The 25,465-nt window shown below is 56.3% G+C and overlaps 1 protein-coding gene across 1 annotated transcript in view; it reads left to right on the top strand.

Moving 5' to 3' along the window:
* Positions 1–25,465, top strand: part of LOC144733746 (uncharacterized) — a 77,271-nt gene that overhangs the window by 26,523 nt on the left and 25,283 nt on the right. Inside the window, exons 22-29 of the mRNA XM_078615767.1 lie at positions 3,617–3,856; positions 4,559–4,715; positions 6,008–6,136; positions 6,830–6,977; positions 9,117–9,154; positions 10,222–20,484; positions 22,948–23,340; positions 24,774–24,818. Coding sequence (XP_078471893.1) covers positions 3,617–3,856; positions 4,559–4,715; positions 6,008–6,136; positions 6,830–6,977; positions 9,117–9,154; positions 10,222–20,484; positions 22,948–23,340; positions 24,774–24,818 — 11,413 coding nt within the window. The remainder of the gene's footprint in view (positions 1–3,616; positions 3,857–4,558; positions 4,716–6,007; positions 6,137–6,829; positions 6,978–9,116; positions 9,155–10,221; positions 20,485–22,947; positions 23,341–24,773; positions 24,819–25,465) is intronic.

The following is a 25,465-nucleotide window of genomic DNA, read 5'->3' as shown; positions in this document are numbered from 1 at the left end:
AATAATAGCATTACTACGACGTTTCGATTGCAACACTTGCTTGTGTTGCAATTGCTTGTGTTGCAATCGAAACGTCGTAGTATGCTATTATTTAATCTATTATTTTATCTTTATACGTGACTTTACCGAAAGAATCAAAGAATAACTATTGCAGGGGGTGTCCAAACGTTTTTGCAAAGAGGGCCAAATTTGATAAAGTGACGATGCCCGGGTGCCAAAAGTTCCTTCTGACATTTTTTTTACCACAAAAGTTACGTGAAAACTGTTATAAAACAATTATCATTGTCACAATTACCTTTATTTCGGGTTATTTGTTGCCGCTGACGACTTTGTGGGGTTTCGTATCGAAATCGGCTCCGGTGCTGTTGCTGCTGGCAGCAATAAAAGTGGTTTGAAAGTCAAAAGTCTCTCACTCTCACTCACTCACTCCTCTCTCACTTACTCACTCCCTCCCTCATTCTCTCACTCCCTTACTCTCTCACTCCACTCTCCCTCTCTCACTCCACTCTCCCTCCCTCTCTCAATCCACTCACTCACTCCTCACGCTCTCACTCACTCACTCACTGCACTCACTCACACTCCACTCTCCCTCAACTCACTCACTCCTCACGCTCTCACTCACTCACTCACTGCAACTCACTCACACTCCACTCTCCCTCAACTCACTCACTCCACTCACGTTCCACTCTCTCACTCACTCCACTTACTCCACTCACTCACTCCTCACGCTCTCGCTCAATCACTCACTGCAACTCACTCACACTCCACTCTCCCTCAACTCACTCACTCCACTCACATTCCACTCTCTCACTCACTCCACTTACCTCACTCACTCCTCACGCTCTCCCTCACTCACTCACTGCACTCACTCACACTCCACTCTCCCTCAACTCACTCACTCCACTCACAATCCACTCTCCTTGTCTCACTCACTCCTCTCTCCCTCCCTCACTCCCTCCCTCATTCTCTCACTCCCTTACTCTCTAACTCCACTCTCACTCCACTATCTCTCCCTCTCTCACTCCACTCACTCACTCCTCACGCTCTCACTCACTCACTGCAACTCACTCACACTCCACTCTCCCTCAACTCACTCACTCCACTCACATTCCACTCTCTCACTCACTCCACTTACGCCACTCACTCACTCCTCACTCACTCACTCACTGCAACTCACTCACACTCCACTCTCCCTCAACTCACTCACTCCACTCACGTTCCACTCTCTCACTCACTCCACTTACTCCACTCACTCACTCCTCACGCTCTCACTCACTCACTCACTCACTGCACTCACTCACACTCCACTCTCCCTCAACTCACTCACTCCTCACGCTCTCACTCACTCACTCACTGCAACTCACTCACACTCCACTCTCCCTCAACTCACTCACTCCACTCACGTTCCACTCTCTCACTCACTCCACTTACTCCACTCACTCACTCCTCACGCTCTCGCTCACTCACTCACTGCAACTCACTCACACTCCACTCTCCCTCAACTCACTCACTCCACTCACATTCCACTCTCTCACTCACTCCACTTACCTCACTCACTCCTCACGCTCTCCCTCACTCACTCACTGCACTCACTCACACTCCACTCTCCCTCAACTCACTCACTCCACTCACAATCCACTCTCCTTGTCTCACTCACTCCTCTCTCCCTCCCTCACTCCCTCCCTCATTCTCTCACTCCCTTACTCTCTAACTCCACTCTCACTCCACTATCTCTCCCTCTCTCACTCCACTCACTCACTCCTCACGCTCTCACTCACTCACTGCAACTCACTCACACTCCACTCTCCCTCAACTCACTCACTCCACTCACATTCCACTCTCTCACTCACTCCACTTACTCCACTCACTCACTCCTCACGCTCTCACTCACTCACTCACTGCAACTCACTCACACTCCACTCTCCCTCAACTCACTCACTCCACTCACATTCCACTCTCCATGTCTCATTCACTCTACTCTCCCTCTCTCACTCCCGCCCTCACTCCACTCACACTCCACTCTCCCTTTCTCACTCACTCTCTCCCTCCCTCACTCTCTCTCTCACTCACTCACTGCACTCACTCACACTCCACTCTCCCTCAACTCACTCACTCCACTCACATTCCACTCTCTCACTCACTCCACTTACTCCACTCACTCACTCCTCACGCTCTCACTCACTCACTCACTGCAACTCACTCACACTCCACTCTCCCTCAACTCACTCACTCCACTCACAATCCACTATCCTTGTCTCACTCACTCCTCTCTCCCTCACTCCCTCCCTCATTCTCTCACTCCCTTACTCTCTAACTCCACTCTCACTCCACTATCTCTCCCTCTCTCACTCCACTCACTCACTCCTCACGCTCTCACTCACTCACTGCAACTCACTCACACTCCACTCTCCCTCAACTCACTCACTCCACTCACGTTCCACTCTGTCACTCACTCCACTTACTCCACTCACTCCTCACGCTCTCACTCACTCACTGCAACTCACTCACACTCCACTCTCCCTCAACTCACTCACTCCACTCACATTCCACTCTCCATGTCTTACTCACTCTACTCTCCCTCTCTCACTCCCGCCCTCACTCCACTCACACTCCACTCTCCCTTTCTCACTCACTCTCTCCCTCCCTCACTCTCTCCCTCACTCACTGCACTCACTCACACTCCACTCTCCCTCAACTCACTCACTCCACTCACAATCCACTCTCCCTGTCTCACTCACTCTCTCCATCCCTCACTCTCTCCCTCACTCACTCACTGCACTCACTCACACTCCACTCTCCCTCAACTCATTCACTCCACTCACAATCCACTCTCCTTGTCTCCCTCACTCTCTCCCTCACTCTCTTCTTCCCTCAATCTCTTCCTCCCTCTCTCTCTCCCTCCCTCCCTCACTCTCTCCCTCCCTCACTCTCTCCCTCCCTCACTCTCTTCCTCCCTCACTCTCTCTCTCCCTCCCTCCCTCCCTCACTCTCTTCCTCCCTCACTCTCTCTCTCTCTCCCTCCCTCACTCTCTCACTCACTCACTCTCTCCCTCCCTCCCTCACTCTCTCCCTCCCTCCCTCACTCTCTCACTCACTCACTCTCTCCCTCCCTCCCTCCCTCCCTCACTCTCTCCCTCCCTCACTCTCTCCCTCCCTCACTCTCTTCCTCCCTCTCTCCCTCCCTCCCTCTCTCCCTCACTCTCTCCCTCCCTCACTCTCTCCCTCCCTCCCTCTCTCCCTCCCTCCCTCTCTCCCTCCCTCCCTCTCTCCCTCCCTCTCTCTCTCCCTCCCTCCCTCTCTCCCTCCCTCCCTCTCTCCCTCCCTCCCTCTCTCCCTCCCTCCCTCTCTCCCTCCCTCCCTCTCTCCCTCCCTCCCTCTCTCCCTCCCTCTCTCTCTCCCTCACTCTCTCCCTCACTCTCTTCCTCCCTCTCTCCCTCCCTCCCTCTCTCCCTCCCTCCCTCTCTCCCTCCCTCCCTCTCTCCCTCCCTCCCTCCCTCCCTCCCTCCCTCCCTCCCTCTCTCCCTCCCTCACTCACTCCACTCTCTCACTCCACTCCCCGTGTGTGTGTGTGTGTGTCCCCACCTCCCACCACCCACCACCACCAAAACCCCCACAGGGCAAGGTGTGCGGCCTCTGCGGCAACTTCAACGGTGACGTGAGCGACGACTTCCGCACGGCCGACGGCACGACGGTGGCGAGCGCCGTGGCGTTCGGCAACAGCTGGAAGATGAAGGAGAGTTGCGCTGCCGTCGAAGCCGAGGCGCGGCCATGCGAGCGCAACCCCTACCGCCTAGTGTGGGCTCAGCGCAAGTGCAACATCATCAACAGCGACGTCTTCCAGGACTGCCACGACCAGGTGCGCGCTGAGTGGTGGGGTGGCGTGGCAGAGGCGGCGGCGGTGGTGGTGGTGGTGCTGTTGTCTTCACCGCTACCGTGGCCATAACTGACGGCATGCACCACCTCCGCCATGAGGTCCACCACCGCGGCCTTCACCGCTACCACGATCACCACCACCGCGACCTCCACCACGACCTCCGCCACCACCACCATGACCTCCACCACCGCTGCCACCATCACCACCTCCACCACCCCCGACCTACGAACCTCACCGTCTCTATCACGTCACTCACCGTGTGTGTCTTGCCTCCTCCATCCCCCCCTCGTGTCCCCTCCAGGTGTACCACGTAGCTCACCACGTGTGTGTCCCCCCCCCCCACGTGTCCCCCCCCCCACGTGTCCCCCCCCCCCACGTGTCCCCCCCCCACGTGTCCCCCCCCCCCCCACGTGTCCCCCCCCCCCCACGTGTCCCCCCCCCCCCCACGTGTCCCCCCCCCCCACGTGTCCCCCCCCCACGTGTCCCCCCCCCACGTGTCCCCCCCCACGTGCCCCCCCCCACGTGCCCCCCCCCACGTGTCCCCCCCCCCACGTGTCCCCCCCCCCACGTGTCCCCCCCCCCCACGTGTCCCCCCTGCAGATGTACCACGTGCCTCCAGGTATACCACGTAGCTCACCACGTGTCGTCTCCCCCCCCCCCCCCCCCCACGTGTCCCCCCTGCAGGTGTACCACGTGCCGTACTTCGATGCGTGCGTGCGCGACTCGTGCGCATGCGACACGGGCGGCGACTGCGAGTGCTTCTGCACGGCAGTGGCCGCGTACGCGCAGGCCTGCAACGAGGCCGGCGTGTGCGTCAAGTGGAGGACCCCCGAGCGATGCCGTGAGTGGTCGCGACGTGTGGGCGGGGAGGTGTGAGATGGAGGTGTGTGTGTACCCGTGTGTACCTGTGTGTGTGTGTGTTTCGCTGCGCTATGAACCCGGCGACACGGGTTCGATTCCCGCTCACTGCCAACATCCGCGACAATTATCTGAACCGGTCCCGGGCCTCCTTTAGGTCGACTCAGCCTCAAATGAGTACCTGGTGCGGTGTGTAAACATTGCCACTGGGGAGACAAAGGCGGTCGGGCGTGGTGGCTGGCCACCCACCCCCTCGTGTACCGTTCCGGCCTTCATAGGTGCTCGCTAACAGGACTTGCCCCTACAGTCTGTTAAGGCTATACAAGGGGTCTTTGTCTTTGCCTCTTTGTGTGTGTGTTTAGTGGTAATTTATTGAAGGTGGAAGGGTTATCAGCCCCTCGCATCCGTCCAGATCCCCCATTTAGCCACTGTGGGGGCTACAAACGCCCTGAGGGGAGAGGCCAATCAGAATTGGCCCCTCCCCCACGGCACCGTCCACGACAATGTTGCCCGTCCGGCACCACGAGGAGGTAGGGGGTTGTTTTTGCAGGACCCCCCCTAATGGAGCTTCTTCGCAGATTGGAAACATTTAGGCTGGCCTGCCTACGATTCATTCTGGGTTTAACCAGGCTGGATTGTGTGAGGAGCTCACAAATCCTTGAAAGATCCGGGCAAAGTCCCATCAGTGAGCTCCTCCCGTGGGCAAGGCTGCGTTGGCTGGGCCATGTAGCCCGCATGCCCAGCCACCGCATGCGTAAACAGCTTTTGTTCGGCCGGATCGAGGGGGCTAAACGAGCGCGGCACGGGCTAGAGAAGAAATTGAGTGATGTGGTATAGGAGGACGTGGAGCTGAGTGGTCTTGCCAATGACTGGTACCAGCGGTGTCAAGTTCGGCCTCTGTGGAGGAGGCTCGTAAAGGACGCTGCTGGGCAGTTAGAGGCAGTCGCCCTCCAACAACAACGGAGGGTGGAGGAGAGATGCTCACAACAACGAGCGGAGCATCGGGTGTCTAAAGCACAGCAAGTTGGCACAGTAGGGGGCACAGGTGGTGCATCAGCCAGTCATCTCGGTCATCTCAGTCAGTCGACCCGTGGCACCTGCTGCGTCTGCCCCGTGACCTCCTGCCAGCGGGCGTTCCACACTTCACGTGGCCTCAAGGTGCACATGGCCTGGCACAAGCGTCGTGGTGACGTTACCGCCACTTAGTGGCGAATGGCGGTTGTTTTTGTTGTTGTTGTTGCTGTTGCATATGTCGCCGTGTCCACCCGCCAACAGCCGTGTTCTGCGACTACTACAACAAGGACGACAGCGACTGCACGTGGCACTACAGCGCCTGCGGCACCCTGCCGCTCACCTGCCGCAAGCAGCAGCAGCCCGGCGGATTCACGCTGCCTCGCATGGAAGGTGAACATCTCACCCCCACTACCCCCACCCCCCACTACCCCCACCCCCACTCTCCACCACCCTCCATTCCCACCCCCACCCCACTCCCACCCACACTCCCACCCTACCCCACCCACACGCCACCCCCACGACCCACCCCACTCCCCAACACCCATTCCCACCCCCCACTCCCACCCACACTCCCACCCCCACCCCACTCCCACCCACACGCCACCCCCACGACCCACCCCACTCCCACCCCCCACTCCCACCCCACTCCCACCCCCACGACCACCCACACTCCCACCCCCCACTCCCACCCCACCCCCCACCCCCACCCCACTCCCACCCCACCCCCACCCCACCCCAACCCATTCCCACCCCCACTCCCACCCCCACTATCACCCCCACTCCCAACCCACCCCCACCCCACTCCCACCCACACTCCCACCCACACTCCCACCCCACCCACACACCACCCCCACGACCACCCGACCCCCACCCCACTCCCACCCCACTCCTACCCCCACCCATCCCACTCCCACCCCACTACCACCCCGACGCTCACACGTACCATCACCACCATACATAGCAGGCAAACCCGTGCCCTAACCAGCCTACGCAACCCAAGTCTTCACCGAGCATTGCTCTGAAATCACCAGGAACCCACCACCACCACCAACCCACCCCCACCCTTACCCACGTTGCACGCAGGCTGCTACCCACGTTGCCCCTCGGCCGCACCTTACCTGGACGAGAACAGCATGAGGTGCGTGGCTCTCTCGGCATGCAGCTGCTACCTGGGCGACGAGGTCGTGCCGGCCGGCGGCCAGATCGTCATCTCCGACTCGTGCCAAGTGTGGTGAGTTCCGTCAAAAGGGTGGAGGGGGGGTGGGTGGGGAGCAGGGACGTGCGGTCAGGGGGGAGAGGCAGGGGAGGCTAGAGCTTTACCTGTCATACTCCAATGAAAATATCTGTTACGAAAAAAAATAGAATAAAATAAAATAACGAGATTTTTTTTTATCTTCCACTGATCTGTGTTATAAATGTCATTCCTGTACGAATCCAGTCATTTTTAAATCCTTTATATTAAGTTCGCTTGCTTGCTTGCTTGCGTGCTTGCGTGCTTGCTTGCTTGCTTACGACTGTGCAAATCTTTCGGTCGTTTTTTAACCCACTTCCCGTGATCAAATCGAGCTGACATTTTCCACACAGACTCGTTGTGCGTGACAATTCATTTTCGTGAAAAATGTTTTCCAAAATTTGACACTGTTTAGGGAAACATTTTTTAATATTTAATTACCAATTGCTTAATGCTGGCAGACAATCATCTGACCCATAGGTGGCAGCCATCTCAAGCCAGAGGACGAGAGGACTCTAGCCGCCACGCATATAAAGGATTTATAGTGAAAAACTTTGTTTTTACGGGTTAATTTTTTTAAGTCAAAACGGCCAAATTTGCGGAGCTCCGCTGCAAATACGGGGAGATACGAGAGGTGAGGCAGCGACGAGCTCAGCCTCCCCTCTGATTGCGCAACCCCTCAGTAGCTGGATGGAGCGCGGGCAATAAGCGCGTGCCTGTTGCTATCTCTCTGTGTGTCACCAATGTAATGTTTGTAGACCCCTTCATTTCATGTCCTCGCCTTCCATACTCCAGGTAACTTATTTCACATAGTATGTGTATAAAGATATTTAGGCTCGCTGGTCTCGTCATGAAACTGCAATGAAAAAGCACCAGGGGAGGCAGCTATCACATCTGCCTCACCGAGGGAGACGTAAAATCTTGATTTGAAGCTTTCGTGACAGCAGGAATCCATACTCTTTGGTTCTTTCGGTAAAGTCACGTGGGTAGAAAAAATAACAATACATCACGGACGTTTCGATCGCAACACAAGCAATCGTCATCAGGTGAGACGTGTCTAACACGCCCCCCTCAGTGATGACACGCCCCCTCAGTGAGGACACGCCCCCTCAGTGAGGCAACGCCCCCCTCAGTGTGTGAATTTGGCTCTGACACTAGCCAATGGCTCCCCAGCCATTGACCGCACCGCACGTCACTGCACTACGCTATACACTACTAAACTATACACTACACTATACACTACACTACTATACACTACTACACTACACACTACACTATACACTACACACTACACTACTATATACTACACTGTACACTGCTATACTATACACAACACTGCTATACATTACACTACTATACAATATACACTACACGACTATACGCTATACTATCCACTTCACACTACACTACTATATACTACACGATACACTGCTATTCTATACACTACACTGCTATACGCTACACTATACACTACTATATACACTACACTACTACACACTACACTATACACTACTATATACACTACACTACTACACACTACACTATACACCACACTGCTACGGTACACACTGATTGTACATTGGGTACTCGTTGCTTCAGAACAGCTTCTTTTCATCTTCTTGGTTATTTCGGTAAAGTCTCGTAGAAGGGAAATAATAATAATAACAATTAAATTCTTCTCACGACGTTTCAGCCACAACGCAAGCAGCCACAAGCAGCCGTCCTCAGGTGGAGAACAGGTCTGTCTGGGAAGACAGTATTTTCCCGACATACCTGTTCTCCACCTGAGGACGGCTGCTTGCATTGTGGCCGAAACGTTGTGAGAATTATTTTATTTTTATTATTTTATTATTTCCCTTCTACGAGACTTTACCGAAATAACCAAGAAGATGAATCCCTGCAGTCACGAAAGCTTTAAATTGGAGCTTCCTTTCGCTTTTAGTTTGTCCTCCGATTGGGCCCGGTCGCCCTCGTGCGGGCGTACGCACAGCGCCGCGCGGGTACGCACAGCGCAGGCAGGGGAAGGCGAAACCCGCGCACTCTATTGACGTCCGTCGGGATGTCTTCCGTGTTGGCTGACCTTCGTCCTTTGTGTCCCCCGCCGCCCCCCCCCCCCCCCGTTTCCGCTGTCTGTTGCAGCAACTGCAAGGATGGGCAGCTGACATGCACGGAAGCAGGTGAGGCTGAGTCGCCGCAGGGGCCGGCCCGCCGCGCGTGTGTTTGTGCGTGTGTGCGTGCGACCATGCGTGTGTGTGCGTGCGAGAGTGTGTCTGTGCGTGTGCGTGCGAGTGTGTGCGTGTGTGCGTGCGACCATGTGTGTGTGTGTGCGTGCGAGAGTGTGTCTGTGCGTGTGTGTGTGTGTGTGCGTGCGTGTGTGCGTGCGACCATGTGTGTGTGTGCGTGCGAACGTGTGTCTGTGCGTGTGCGTGCGTGCGTGTGTGCGTGCGACCATGTGTGTGTGTGTGCGTGCGAGAGTGTGTCTGTGCGTGTGCGTGCGAGTGTGTGCGTGTGTGCGTGCGACCGTGTGCGTGTGTGCGTGCGACCATGTGTGTGTGTGCGTGCGAACGTGTGTCTGTGCGTGCGAACGTGTGTCTGTGCGTGTGCGTGCGACCATGTGTGTGTGTGCGTGCGAGAGTGTGTGTGTGCGTGCGTGCGAACGTGTGTGCGTGCGTGCGAGAGTGTGTGTGTGCGTGCGTGCAAACGTGTGTTTGTGCGTGTGCGTGCGAGTGTGTGCGTGCACGAGCGGTGGCGGTATCGGATAGCGCTACGCCGCGATACGAACCCAGTGGACCCGAGGTCGATTCCCGCTCACGGCCAACACTGGTGACGATTATCTGAGCCAGGCCTGGGCGTCCTCTAGGTCAACTCAGCCTCAATTGAGTTAGCTGGTGCAGTGTGTAGTGAACATCGCCACAGGGGGGGGAGATACAAAGACGACTGGGCGTGGTGCTGGCCACCCACCCCCTCAAGTGCCAAAGTGCCATTAGCCTTCATAGGTTGCTGCTGCTCGCTTTAAAAAGCCCTTGCCCCTACGGGGGGGGGGGGGGGGGGTGTTCTCTGTCTTTGTTGATCTCAGTGAGTCAACCAATGGACCCACGTGTCTGTCCTGCGACCTCGTTGCCAGCGAGCGTCCAACGCTTCGGCGTGGCCTCAGAGTGCATGGCGGTCTCCGCGTGGGCTCCGCTCGCGAGAAAGAGGGGCGGCTTGTCGATCCTCATGCCCCCCTTCGTGTGAAATCCCGCAGCGGGCTGCTGCGTCGGAGGCAAGGTGTACGCGGCGGGCAGCGTGATCTCGAAGGAGACGGACGCCGTGGGGCTGTGCACCTTCACCAAGACGTGCATGGCGTCGGGCGCGGTGAAGGACACCAGCGAGTGCAAGGCCATCACTTCGGCCGCGCCCACCACCACCGCGGGGACAAAGGCGCCGCAGCTGCCGCTGCTGCCGACAAAGCAGGTCGTCGTGGTGACCACGGAGGGCCCGGTCACGACAGTGACCGTGCTGAGGTCGACGGTGCAGTTGCTGACGGAAGCGCCGGTGGAGCAGGTGACGCAGAAGGTGGTGGAGAATACGAGGCCCGTAGCAACCACAACCACGCCCGGACCGGTCACGACCAAAGCCGGACCGGTCGCGACCACGCCCGGACAAGTCACAACCAGACCCGCACCAGTCGAAACCACACCCAGGCCAGTCACAACCACGCCTGGACCAGTCGGATCTACACCAGGACCAGTTGAAACCACACAGGGACCAGTCACAACCACGCTCGGACCAGTCGGATCCACACCGGGTCCAGTTGTAACCACGCCCGCATCGGTCGGATCCACACCCGGCCCAGTAGGATCCACACCCGGCCAAGTCGAACCCACACCGGGACCAGTCACAACCACGCCCGGACCAGTTGGATCCACACAGGCATCAGTTGAAACCACACCGGGTCCAGTTGTAACCACGCCTGGACCAGTCGGATCCACACCCGGACCAGTCGGATCCACACCTGGGCCAGTCACAACCACGCTCGGACCAATCGGATCCACACCAGGACCAGTAACAACTACACCCGGACCAATCGGATCCACGCCCGCATCAGTCAGATCCACACCAGGACCAGTCGAAACCACACCCGGACCAGTCGGATCCACGCCCGGACCAGTCGGATCTACACCAGGACCAGTTGAAACCACACCAGGACCAGTCACAACCACGATCGGACCAGTCGGATCCACACCGGCATCAGTCGAAACCACACCGGGTCCAGTTGTAACCACGCCTGGACCAGTCGGATCCACGCCCGGACCAGTCGGATCTACACCAGGACCAGTTGAAACCACACCGGGACCAGTCACAACAACGCTCGGACCAGTCGGATCCACACAGGCATCAATTGAAACCACACCGGGTCCAGTTGTAACCACGCCTGGACCAGTCGGATCCACACCCGGACCAATCGGATCCACACCCGGACCAGTCGGATCCACACCTGGGCCAGTCACAACCACGCTCGGACCAATCGGATCCACACCAGGACCAGTAACAACTACACCCGGACCAATCGGATCCACGCCCGCAACAGTCAGATCCACACCAGGACCAGTCGAAACCACACCCGGACCAGTCGGATCCACGCCCGGACCAGTCGGATCTACACCAGGACCAGTTGAAACCACACCGGGACCAGTCACAACCACGCTCGGACCAGTCGGATCTACAACGGCATCAGTCGAAACCACACCGGGTCCAGTTGTAACCACGCCCGGCCCAGTCGGATCCACACCCGGCCCAGTAGGATCCACAACCGGACCAGTCAGATCTACACTGGGACCAGTCGAAACCACACCGGGACCAGTCACAACAACGCTCGGACCAGTCGGATCCACACAGGCATCAATTGAAACCACACCGAGTCCAGTTGTAACCACGCCTGGACCAGTCGGATCCACACCCGGACCAATCGGATCCACACCCGGACCAGTCGGATCCACGCCCGGACCAATTGGCTCTACACCAGGACCAGTTGAAACCACACCGGGACCAGTCACAACAACGCTCGGACCAGTCGGATCCACACCGGCATCAGTCGAAACCACACCGGGGCCAGTTGTAACCACGCCTGGACCAGTCGGATCCACGCCCGGACCAGTCGGATCTACACCAGGACCAGTTGAAACCACACCGGGACCAGTCACAACCACGCTCGGACCAGTCGGATCTACAACGGCATCAGTCGAAACCACACCGGGTCCAGTTGTAACCACGCCCGGCCCAGTCGGATCCACACCCGGCCCAGTAGGATCCACAACCGGACCAGTCAGATCTACACTGGGACCAGTCGAAACCACACCGGGACCAGTCACAACAACGCTCGGACCAGTCGGATCCACACAGGCATCAATTGAAACCACACCGAGTCCAGTTGTAACCACGCCTGGACCAGTCGGATCCACACCCGGACCAATCGGATCCACACCCGGACCAGTCGGATCCACGCCCGGACCAATTGGCTCTACACCAGGACCAGTTGAAACCACACCGGGACCAGTCACAACAACGCTCGGACCAGTCGGATCCACACCGGCATCAGTCGAAACCACACCGGAGCCAGTTGTAACCACGCCTGGACCAGTCGGATCCACGCCCGGACCAGTCGGATCTACACCAGGACCAGTTGAAACCACACCGGGACCAGTCACAACCACGCTCGGACCAGTCGGATCCACAACGGCATCAGTCGAAACCACACCGGGTCCAGTTGTAACCACGCCTGGACCAGTCGGATCCACACCAGGACCATTCGGATCCACACCCGGACCCGTCGAAACCACGCCTGCAGCAGTCACAACCACGGCCGCAGCGGTCCCCTGCATGGGAACGTGGACTGAGTGGTACAACGTGGACAACCCGCAAACGAGCCAGCAAAACGGAGACTACGAAACGTTCGACAACATCAGGCAGAATGGCCAGGCCATCTGCGCGATGGGCGACAGAGTGGAGGCCATCGACTGCAAGGCAATGCGCTTCCCCAACGTGGCGTGGCAAGATCTGGGACAGAAAATCACGTGTGATGGGCAAGTGGGACTCATCTGCAACAACGCGGAGCAATCCCCGTCCATGTGCTACGACTACAAGATCCGAGTGTGCTGCGGCCAGGAGATCGCAACAACAACACTTGCTCCGGTGGTGACCACCGAGGCATCCGTGGCAACTACAGCCGGACCAGTCGGATCCACGCCTGGACCAGTCGGATCCACACCCGGCCCAGTCGGATCCACAACTGGACCAGTCGGATCTACACTGGGACCAGTCGAAACCACACTCGGACCAATCGGATCCACGCCCGGACCAATCGGATCTACACCAGGACCAGTTGAAACCACACCGGGACCAGTCACAACAACGCTCGGACCAGTAGGATCCACACAGGCATCAATTGAAACCACACCGGGTCCAGTTGTAACCACGCCTGGACCAGTCGGATCCACACCCGGACCAATCGGATCCACACCCGGACCAGTCGGATCCACACCTGGGCCAGTCACAACCACGCTCGGACCAATCGGATCCACACCAGGACCAGTAACAACTACACCCGGACCAATCGGATCCACGCCCGCAACAGTCAGATCCACACCAGGACCAGTCGAAACCACACCCGGACCAGTCGGATCCACGCCCGGACCAGTCGGATCTACACCAGGACCAGTTGAAACCACACCGGGACCAGTCACAACCACGCTCGGACCAGTCGGATCCACAACGGCATCAGTCGAAACCACACCGGGTCCAGTTGTAACCACGCCTGGACCAGTCGGATCCACACCCGGCCCAGTAGGATCCACAACCGGACCAGTCAGATCTACACTGGGACCAGTCGAAACCACACCGGGACCAGTCACAACAACGCTCGGACCAGTCGGATCCACACAGGCATCAATTGAAACCACACCGGGTCCAGTTGTAACCACGCCTGGACCAGTCGGATCCACACCCGGACCAATCGGATCCACACCCGGACCAGTCGGATCCACGCCCGGACCAATTGGCTCTACACCAGGACCAGTTGAAACCACACCGGGACCAGTCACAACAACGCTCGGACCAGTCGGATCCACACAGACATCAATTGAAACCACACTGGGTCCAGTTGTAACCACGCCTGGACCAGTCGGATCCACACCCGGACCAATCGGATCCACACCCGGACCAGTCGGATCCACACCTGGGCCAGTTGAAACCACACCGGGACCAGTCACAACCACGCTCGGACCAGTCGGATCCACAACGGCATCAGTCGCAACCACACCGGGTCCAGTTGTAACCACGCCTGGACCAGTCGGATCCACAACAGGACCAGTCGGATCCACACCCGGACCCGTCGAAACCACGCCTGCAGCAGTCACAACCACGGCCGCAGCGGTCCCCTGCATGGGAACGTGGACTGAGTGGTACAACGTGGACAACCCGCAAACGAGCAAGCAAAACGGAGACTACGAAACGTTCGACAACATCAGGCAGAATGGCCAGGCCATCTGCCCGATGGGCGACCGAGTGGAGGCCATCGACTGCAAGGCAATGCGCTTCCCCAACGTGGCGTGGCAAGATCTGGGACAGAAAATGAGGTGTGATGGGCAAGTGGGACTCATCTGCAACAACGCGGAGCAATCCCCGTCCATGTGCTACGACTACAAGATCCGAGTGTGCTGCGGCCAGGAGATCGCAACAACAACACTTGCTCCAATGGTGACCACCAAGGCATCCGTGGCAACTACAGCCGGACCAGTCGGATCCACGCCTGGACCAGTCGGATCCACACCCGGCCCAGTCGAAACCACACCCGGACCAGTTGGATCCACGCCCGGACCAGTCGGATCCACACCTGGGCCAGTCACAACCACGCTCGGACCAATCGGATCCACACCAGGACCAGTAACAACTATACCCGGACCAATCGGATCCACGCCCGCATCAGTCAGATCCACACCGGGACCAGTCGAAACCACACCCGGACCAGTCGGATCCACGCCCGGACCAGTCGGATCTACACCGGGACCAGTTGAAACCACACCGGGACCAGTCACAACCACGCTCGGTCCAGTCGGATCCACACCGGCATCAGTCGAAACCACACCGGGTCCAGTTGTAAGCACGCCCGCATCAGTCGGATCCACACCCGGCCCAGTCGGATCCACACCCGGACCCGACGAAACCACGCCTGGACCAATAGGATCCACCCCGGGACCAGTCACAACCACGCCCGGACCAATCGGTTCCACACCCGCATCAGTCGGATCCACACAGGGACCAGTTGAAACCACTCCCGGACCAGTCGCTTCCACACCCGGACCAGTAGGATCCACACCAGGACCAGTCGAAACCACACCAGGACCCGTCACAACAACGCCAGGACCAATCGGATCCACACCGAGATCAGAAACAACTACACCCGGACCAATCGGATCCACACCGGAGCCAGTCACTACTACACCCGGACCAATCGGATCCACGCCCGCATCAGTCAGATCCACACCGGGACCAGTCGAAACCACACGCGGCCCAGTTGGATCCACACCCGGACCAGTCGGATCTACACCGGGACCAGTCGAAACCACACCGGGACCAGTCACAACCACGCTCGGACCAGTCAGATCCACACCGGCATCAGTCGAAACCACACCGGGTCCAGTTGTAACCACGCCCGCATCAGTCGGGTCCACACCCGGCCCAGTCGGATCCACACCCGGACCCGTCGAAACCACGCCTGCAGCAGTCACAACCACGGCCGCAGCGGTCCCCTGCATGGGAACGTGGTCTGAGTGGTACAACGTGGACTACCCGCAAACGAGCCAGCAAAACGGAGACTACGAAACGTTCGACAACATCAGGCAGAATGGCCAGGCCATCTGCGCCATGGGCGACCGAGTGGAGGCCATCGACTGCAAGGCAATGCGCTTCCCCAACGTGGCGTGGCAAAATCTGGGACAGAAGATCACGTGTGATGGGCAAGTGGGACTCATCTGCAACAACGCGGAGCAATCCACGTCCATGTGCTACGACTACAAGATCCGAGTGTGCTGCGGCCAGGAGATCGCAACAACAACACTTGCTCCGGTGGTGACCACCAAGGCATCCGCGGCAACTACAGCCGGACCAGTCGGATCCACACCTGGACAAGTCGGATCCACACCCGGCCCAGTCGGATCCACAACTGGACCAGTCGGATCTACACTGGGACCAGTCGAAACCACACTCGGACCAATCGGATCCACGCCCGGACCAATCGGATCTACACCAGGACCAGTTGAAACCACACCGGGACCAGTCACAACAACGCTCGGACCAGTCGGATCCACACAGGCATCAATTGAAACCACACCGGGTCCAGTTGTAACCACGCCTGGACCAGTCGGATCCACACCCGGACCAATCGGATCCACACCCGGACCAGTCAAATCCACACCTGGGCCAGTCACAACCACGCTCGGACCAATCGGATCCACACCAGGACCAGTAACAACTACACCCGGACCAATCGGATCCACGCCCGCATCAGTCAGATCCACACCGGGACCAGTCGAAACCACACCCGGACCAGTCGGATCCACGCCCGGACCAGTCGGATCTACACCAGGACCAGTTGAAACCACACCGGGACCAGTCACAACAACGCTCGGACCAGTCGGATCCACACAGGCATCAATTGAAACCACACCGGGTCCAGTTGTAACCACGCCTGGACCAGTCGGATCCACACCCGGACCAATCGGATCCACACCCGGACCAGTCGGATCCACACCTGGGCCAGTCACAACCACGCTCGGACCAATCGGATCCACACCAGGACCAGTAACAACTACACCCGAACCAATCGGATCCACTCCCGCATCAGTCAGATCCACACCGGGACCAGTCGAAACCACACCCGGACCAGTCGGATCCACGCCCGGACCAGTCGGATCTACACCAGGACCAGTTGAAACCACACCAGGACCAGTCACAACCACGCTCGGACCAGTCGGATCCACACCGGCATCAGTCAAAACCACACCGGGTCCAGTTGTAACCACGCCTGGACCAGTCGGATCCACGCCCGGACCAGTCGGATCTACACCAGGACCAGTTGAAACCACACCGGGACCAGTCACAGCCACGCTCGGACCAGTCGGATCCACAACGGCATCAGTCGAAACCACACCGGGTCCAGTTGTAACAACGCCCGCACCAGTCGGATCCACACCAGGACCAGTTGGATCCACGCCCGGACCAGTCGGATCTACACCAGGACCAGTTGAAACCACAACGGGACCAGTCACAACCACGCTCGGACCAGTCGGATCCACACCGGCATCAGTCGAAACCACACCGGGTCCAGTTGTAACCACGCCTGGACCAGTCGGATCCACACCAGGACCAATCGGATCCACACCCGGACCAGTCGGATCCACACCTGGGCCAGTCACAACCACGCTCGGACCAATCGGATCCACACCAGGACCAGTAACAACTACACCCGGACCAATCGGATCCACGCCCGCATCAGTCAGATCCACACCAGGACCAGTCGAAACCACACCCGGACCAGTCGGATCCACGCCCGGACCAGTCGGATCTACACCAGGACCAGTTGAAACCACACCAGGACCAGTCACAACCACGCTCGGACCAGTCGGATCCACACCGGCATCAGTCGAAACCACACCGGGTCCAGTTGTAATCACGCCTGGACCAGTCGGATCCACGCCCGGACCAGTCGGATCTACACCAGGACCAGTTGAAACCACACCGGGACCAGTCACAACCACGCTCGGACCAGTCGGATCCACAACGGCATCAGTCGAAACCACACCGGGTCCAGTTGTAACCACGCCCGCATCAGTCGGATCCACACCCGGCCCAGTCGGATCCACACCCGGACCCGTCGAAACCACGCCTGCAGCAGTCACAACCACGGCCGCAGCGGTCCCCTGCATGGGAACGTGGACTGAGTGGTACAACGTGGACAACCCGCAAACGAGCAAGCAAAACGGAGACTACGAAACGTTCGACAACATCAGGCAGAATGGCCAGGCCATCTGCGCGATGGGCGACCGAGTGGAGGCCATCGACTGCAAGGCAATGCGCTTCCCCAACGTGGCGTGGCAAGATCTGGGACAGAAAATCAGGTGTGATGGGCAAGTGGGACTCATCTGCAACAACGCGGAGCAATCCCCGTCCATGTGCTACGACTACAAGATCCGAGTGTGCTGCGGCCAGGAGATCGCAACAACAACACTTGCTCCGGTGGTGACCACCAAGGCATCCGTGGCAACTACAGCCGGACCAGTCGGATCCACGCCTGGACCAGTCGGATCCACACCCGGCCCAGTCGGATCCACACCTGGACCAGCCGGATCCACACCCGGACCAGTCGGATCCACACCTGGGCCAGTCACAACCACGCTCGGACCAATCGGATCCACACCAGGACCAGTAACAACTACACCCGGACCAATCGGATCCACGCCCGCATCAGTCAGATCCACACCGGGACCAGTCGAAACCACACCCGGACCAGTCGGATCCACGCCCGGACCAGTCGGATCTACACCGGGACCAGTTGAAACCACACCGGGACCAGTCACAACCACGCTCGGTCCAGTCGGATCCACACCGGCATCAGTCGAAACCACACCGGGTCCAGTTGTAACCACGCCCGCATCAGTCGGATCCACACCCGGCCCAGTCGGATCCACACCCGGACCCGTCGAAACCACGCCTGGACCAATAGGATCCACCCCGGGACCAGTCACAACCACGCCCGGACCAATCGGTTCCACACCCGCATCAGTCGGATCCACACAGGGACCAGTTGAAACCACTCCCGGACCAGTCGCTTCCACACCCGGACCAGTAGGATCCACACCAGGACCAGTCGAAACCACACCAGGATCTGTCACAACAACGCCAGGACCAATCGGATACACACCGGGATCAGTCGAAACCACACCGGGTCCAGTTGTAACCACGCCCGGACCAGTCGGTTCCACGCCCGGACCAGTCGGATCCACGCCAGGACCAGTCGGATCCACACCAGGACCAGTAACAACTACACCCGGACCAATCGGATCCACACCTGGGCCAGTCACTACTACACCCGGACCAATCGGATCCACGCCCGCATCAGTCAGATCCACACCGGGACCAGTCGAAACCACACCCGGCCCAGTTGGATCCACACCCGGACCAGTCGGATCTACACTGGGACCAGTCGAAACCACACCGGGACCAGTCACAACCACGCTCGGACCAGTCGGATCCACACCGGGATCAGTCGAAACCACACCGGGTCCAGTTGTAACCACGCCCGGACCAGTCGGTTCCACGCCCGGACCAGTCGGATCCACGCCAGGACCAGTCGGATCCACACCAGGACCAGTAACAACTACACCCGGACCAATTGGATCCACACCTGGGCCAGTCACTACTACACCCGGACCAATCGGATCCACGCCCGCATCAGTCAGATCCACACCGGGACCAGTCGAAACCACACCCGGCCCAGTTGGATCCACACCCGGACCAGTCGAATCTACACTGGGACCAGTCGAAACCACACCGGGACCAGTCACAACCACGCTCGGACCAGTCGGATCCACACCGGCATCAGTCGAAACCACACCGGGTCCAGTTGTAACCACGCCCGCATCAGTCGGGTCCACACCCGGCCCAGTCGGATCCACACCCGGACCCGTCGAAACCACGCCTGCAGCAGTCACAACCACGGCCGCAGCGGTCCCCTGCATGGGAACGTGGTCTGAGTGGTACAACGTGGACTACCCGCAAACGAGCCAGCAAAACGGAGACTACGAAACGTTCGACAACATCAGGCAGAATGGCCAGGCCATCTGCGCCATGGGCGACCGAGTGGAGGCCATCGACTGCAAGGCAATGCGCTTCCCCAACGTGGCGTGGCAAAATCTGGGACAGAAGATCACGTGTGATGGGCAAGTGGGACTCATCTGCAACAACGCGGAGCAATCCCCGTCCATGTGCTACGACTACAAGATCCGAGTGTGCTGCGGCCAGGAGATCGCAACAACAACACTTGCTCCTGTGGTGACCACCAAGGCATCCGCGGCAACTACAGCCGGACCAGTCGGATCCACGCCTGGACCAGTCGGATCCACACCCGGACCAGTCGGATCCACACCAGGACCCGTCACGACCACACCCGCACCAGTCGTATCCACTCCCGGGCCAGTCACAACCACGCCTGGACCAGTCGTATCCACTCCCGGGCCAGTCACAACCACGCCTGGACCAGTCGGATCCACTCCCGGGCCAGTCATAACCACGCCTGGACCAGTCGGATCCACACTAGGACCAGTAACAACTACACCCGGACCAATCGGATCCACACCCGCATCAGTCGGATCCACACCGGGACCAGTCGTAACCACACCGGGACCAGTCGTAACCACACCCGGACCAGTTGTATCCACGCCCGTCGTCATTCAAGAAACTACAACTCCATTGGGTAAGTAGAACAATACATCTTTTCAATTTTCTTTCCTTAACAAAGACTCTCATCATCGATTGGCTTGGCTATAATCCTTATCAAGACTTGGTCAATCCCCTTGCTAAGCAGCCACCTCAAACATTCATGGCTTCCCACCCCACTCAGGTACACTGTTTTTCATTCATCCATTCATTATATGAGAATTGGTTTTACCCTTTCTGGACATAATTAAACAGGTGTGTTAAGATGTGACAACACCAAACAGAAACCTTTTGTAAGGAATCATGTCTGCATTAACCACATATACTCTTTGGATTTATTTGGTAAAGTCACGTAGGTAAAGAAATACAATTTTAAATAAAAATGAAAAATAACTTCTTCTTTTTTTTACCTACGTGACTTTACTGAATAAAACCAAAGAGTATGGATTCTTGCAGTCATGAAATTTAATTAACAAATCTAGAATTAACAACATATACTTTGCATGTTCACCGCAAGTACCAATTCAGACATAATTCCTTGCAAAAGGTTTATCTTTGGTGTTTAAACATCTTAACACAGCTCTTTTATTTGCCAGAAAGGGTAAAAGTTATTCTTATTTTTTGAAACTGGCAAGGGCTGTCCCATGACATCCATTCATTGTAAAATGGAAGGAGGAACGGCGGGCGTGCCCATTTCTTACGGATTGGGTGAAGCGGAATAGATCACAATGAATCTTGGTTAACGATCTATTACAATGCCACAATGGCTAGGAGATGTTGATTACCTTACCTGGTATACAGGAGGTCGTGGGTTTGAGCCCGACCCTGACAGTGCCTGCTGTATATTTGGAGTTTGCATGTCTCTAACCGTGGTCACGTGAATTTTTCTCTGGGTCCTCCACCGGTTTTTCCTCTCCATATTTAGAATCGATGTCCCAACGTGTTCAGAGTATTTGACTGCTGCTATAAATTTCTACGTGGAGATGATGACGATGGCGACGATGACAGGCCACGTCATGGCTCAGTGGCAAGCCTTACCTGGCAAAATAAAAAAATAAAAATCGTAGTTTTAGTGTAACCCCAAGCTACTACGAGCCAGCCAGCCCACGAGCACTTTCATGTTGTCACCATGGGGTAGTCGGTCACTCTGTCTGTCATAATGCATGTGACTAAACATCTCACCGACAAATTGACTAAACAACTAACCGACTAACTGACAAGCCGTCTAACCAACTAATGGACAAACTGACAAACTGACTAACCGACAAACCGACTGACCAACAAACCGACTAACTGACAAACCGACAAACTGAAAAACCGGCTAATCGACTAATGGACATAACGACTAACTGACAATCCAACTGACCAACAAACCTACTAACTGACAAACCTAAAAACCAACTAACCAACAATCTGACTAACTACCAAACCGGCTAACCAACTAATGGACAACCTGAAAAACTGACTAACCGACAAACCAACTGACCAACAATCCGACTAACTGACAAACCGACAAACCGGCTAACCAATTAATGGATAAACCAACAAACTGACTAACCGACAAACCGGCTAACTAACAAACCAACAAACTGATGAACTGACAAACCAACTGACCAAAAAACTGACTAACTGACAAACCGACAAACTCGCTAACCGACTAATGGACAAACTGACAAACCGACTAACCAACACATTGACTAACTGACAAACCGACTAACCAACTAATGGACAAACTGACAAACTGACTAACCGACAAACCGACTGACCAAAAAACTGACTAACTGACAAACCGACAAACTCGCTAACCGACTAATGGACAAACTGACAAACCGAAAAATTGACTAACTGACAAACCGACTAACCAACTAATGGACAAATTGACAAACTGACTAACCAACAAACCAACTGACCAACAAACTGACAAACTGACAAACCGACTAATTGACACATTGACTAACTGACAAACCGACTAACCAACTAATGGACAAATTGACTAACCGACAAACTAACTGACCAACAAACTGACTAACTGACAAACCGATAAATCGGCTAACTGACAAACCGGCTATTCAACTAATGGACAAACTGACAAACTGACTAACCGACAAACAAACTGACCAACAATCCGACTAACTGACAAACCGGCTAGCCAACTAATGGATAAACCAACAAACTGACTTATTGACAAACTGGCTAACTAACAAACCGACAAACTGACGAACCGACTAACCGACGAACCGACTAACTGACAAACCGGCTAACCGACTAATGGACAAACCAACAATCTGACTAACTGACAAACCGACTAACTGACAAACCAACAAACTGACTAACCAACTAATGAACAAACTGATGAACCGACTAACCGACAAACCGACTAACCAAAAAACTGACAAACCGGCTCACGGACTAATGCATAAACCAAACAAACCAACTCACCGACAAACCGGCTAACTGACTAACCGACAAAACAACTAACCGCCCGTCCATCCATCCGCAGTGTGCCCGGGTGCCTGGTCGCAGTGGTTCGACGTCTCCAACCCAAGCCTAGACAACAACGGCGATGACGAGAGCTACGCCGCCATCCGTGCCACCGGTTTGGAGGTCTGCCCCGGCAGGCAGACACCGATAAACATCCAATGCCGTGCCGACAAATTCCCCGGCGTTCCCATTGACCAACTCGGCCAGGTGGTGTCGTGCGACAGCGGTAGCGGCCTCGTCTGCCTCAACGGCGACCAGAGCGGCGACTTGCAGCTGTGCTACAACTACCGCGTCCGGGTGTGCTGCGGCCTCGTCGCCACCGTTCCCACTGCGATGACCGCCGCCACCACTGTGGCTGTGGTCCCGACGACGCTGCTCGCCACCACAGCCGCCACCACGGCCATCGTTACAAGTGAGCGGCTGCTGCTGGATTCGGTTACAAATTCGCTGTCGGCCACCGGGCACCATCGTCCCCCTGGGGATCTGTCGCGAGTGGTTTCTCCCGCGTGACTCGACCCTCCCATTATATCCCCCCCATGTTGTGTGTCGTATCTCACCTTATCTTAAATCAAATGTATATCGGCGCCTTACACAGAATCAACAATAGCACAGCGTATGAATGCAATGGTGGAGATAGGGTGAGCGACATACACGGGAGAAACCAACGGGGTGGGGGGGGGGGGAATCTGTGTTGATGCAGGAATCCAGCGAAAGCGAAATTGGTGACGATGATGATGAATGGGGAATGACCAAAAGTCATCCAATGAGAATATGAAGTGGGAACAGTACCGGAGGTAGTGGTTATGACAGAGGAGATTCAGGGGGGGGGGAGGTCGTGGGGTGAGCTTGGGGGTAACAATAAGTGTGAGTTGTTTAGTGCGGAGCGCAAACTAAGTGAGTGAAGGTGAACGCTCAGTGTGGAGGGGGAAGTGCCTTCCAGTGAATGGGGTGGGCAAGAAGAGAGAGTGAGCGAGAGAGAGCGAAAGCGTGGCTTGAGCTGCGAGGAGAATGAGGGGGGGACAGAAAGAAAGAAGCAGCGAAGATTGAGAACGTATCGCGGTGCGCGGGGAGCTCCCTCGCTCGTCGTAAATGAAGTCGTAAGCCACCACCGCCGCCTTCTCCCTTCCCTTTCCTTCCCTTCACTCGACGTTGTTTTAACCTCAAGTTTGCTTTGTTCAAATAACGAAAATGAATTGGTGTTCAGTGTCGAGTTATCAAAACATTGTACGCGGTTACGGCAACAGACCACAGTATTTAGTCATCTTAAAAACTGTGTCGTTGAAGCCGCTACTACCGCCGCCAATTAGGAAGGGTTTCTCATGTAAACAAAATGTGCCAATTCGTTACGAGTACAGCATTGCCAGTGTGTTGGGGAGTAAGCCCACTACAACATTTTCAATTAATGTAGCGCACAGTGTAAGATACTAGTTCAGCGTCTTGATACACTATACACTACACTATACACTACACAATAGTGGTAAATATTGTAATGGGTTTTGTCTCCAACACACTGGTGCACTGTACTAGTATACTACATTACACACTGCACTATAATTGTAAATGTTGTAGTGGGTTTACTTTCCAATACACCGGTGCGCTGTACTAGTTACGAATTTGGTACGTTTTGTTTACGTGACGAACCTCACCAATTGGCTATGTTGGGTGGTAGTGACGGGTCTAACAACACACATTTACGCGCGCGGAGGTGAGCGCTCAACTCCGCGCGCGTTTTGCCTTTGGTTTTCAATTCCCTGCGGCCACGGTCTGCACACAGTCGAACCCCGCGCCCCCCCCCCTTAACATGAGTGTTGATTTGCGCCTCCCTTTCTGTTCTCACCTTCCTAGGGCCGTGCCTGTGTGAGATCTCGCAGGGAGTCACCGTCGCTTCAGGTGAGAGGGGCGGGCGGGCGGGTGGGCGGGCGGGCGGGCGCAACACGCGTCGGGCACACAAAACTCGCTCGCCATTCCGTCTCTTTTCGTCGTGCCTGGCCCACGAGTCGTGTTAGATAGATAGATATATGCAGTCTATGTTGCTCCTGTAACTACGTGGTCGTAGTAGTAGTCGCATTCCTGAAGAACACCGTGTAATAGTCAAGAACGTATAACATTGGGGGGTAAAGCGCTGTCTGCAATAACCAGCGAGATGATAAATAATGCAGGCCGGACAAAGACCGAGGCGCATGGAGTCGCATATAGGAGAGTTCAGCAGCATCCCAATACTGTAAGCAAGTCCATACGACCAACTTGTTCCCGCTCGCTAACGACCGCAGTTCCATTTGCTCGAATGCGTTACATCCAATTCGCATCCAGGTTATAAAGAAAAAGTATTCCCCAATGAATTCATTGCGTTATGTATCCAATTCGCGCCCCACCAGAGATCTGATTACATCTTGACATAGCAACTTAGTGCCGGTCACTTTGTATCATTAAAAGGCGGTAATGAAAAAAATCTAGCGATTCAGATGGCAAGAGCCAGCGCAAGGGACCGTAACAGAGGGCACGTTGGGGGGGGGGGGGGGGGGAAGTAATGGAAGGGG

This window comes from Lampetra planeri, chromosome 48 (assembly GCF_965212315.1).
Source record: "Lampetra planeri chromosome 48, kcLamPlan1.2.h2, whole genome shotgun sequence".
Lineage (NCBI taxonomy): Eukaryota > Metazoa > Chordata > Hyperoartia > Petromyzontiformes > Petromyzontidae > Lampetra > Lampetra planeri.
This window is presented reverse-complemented; position numbering and strand designations above follow the sequence as displayed.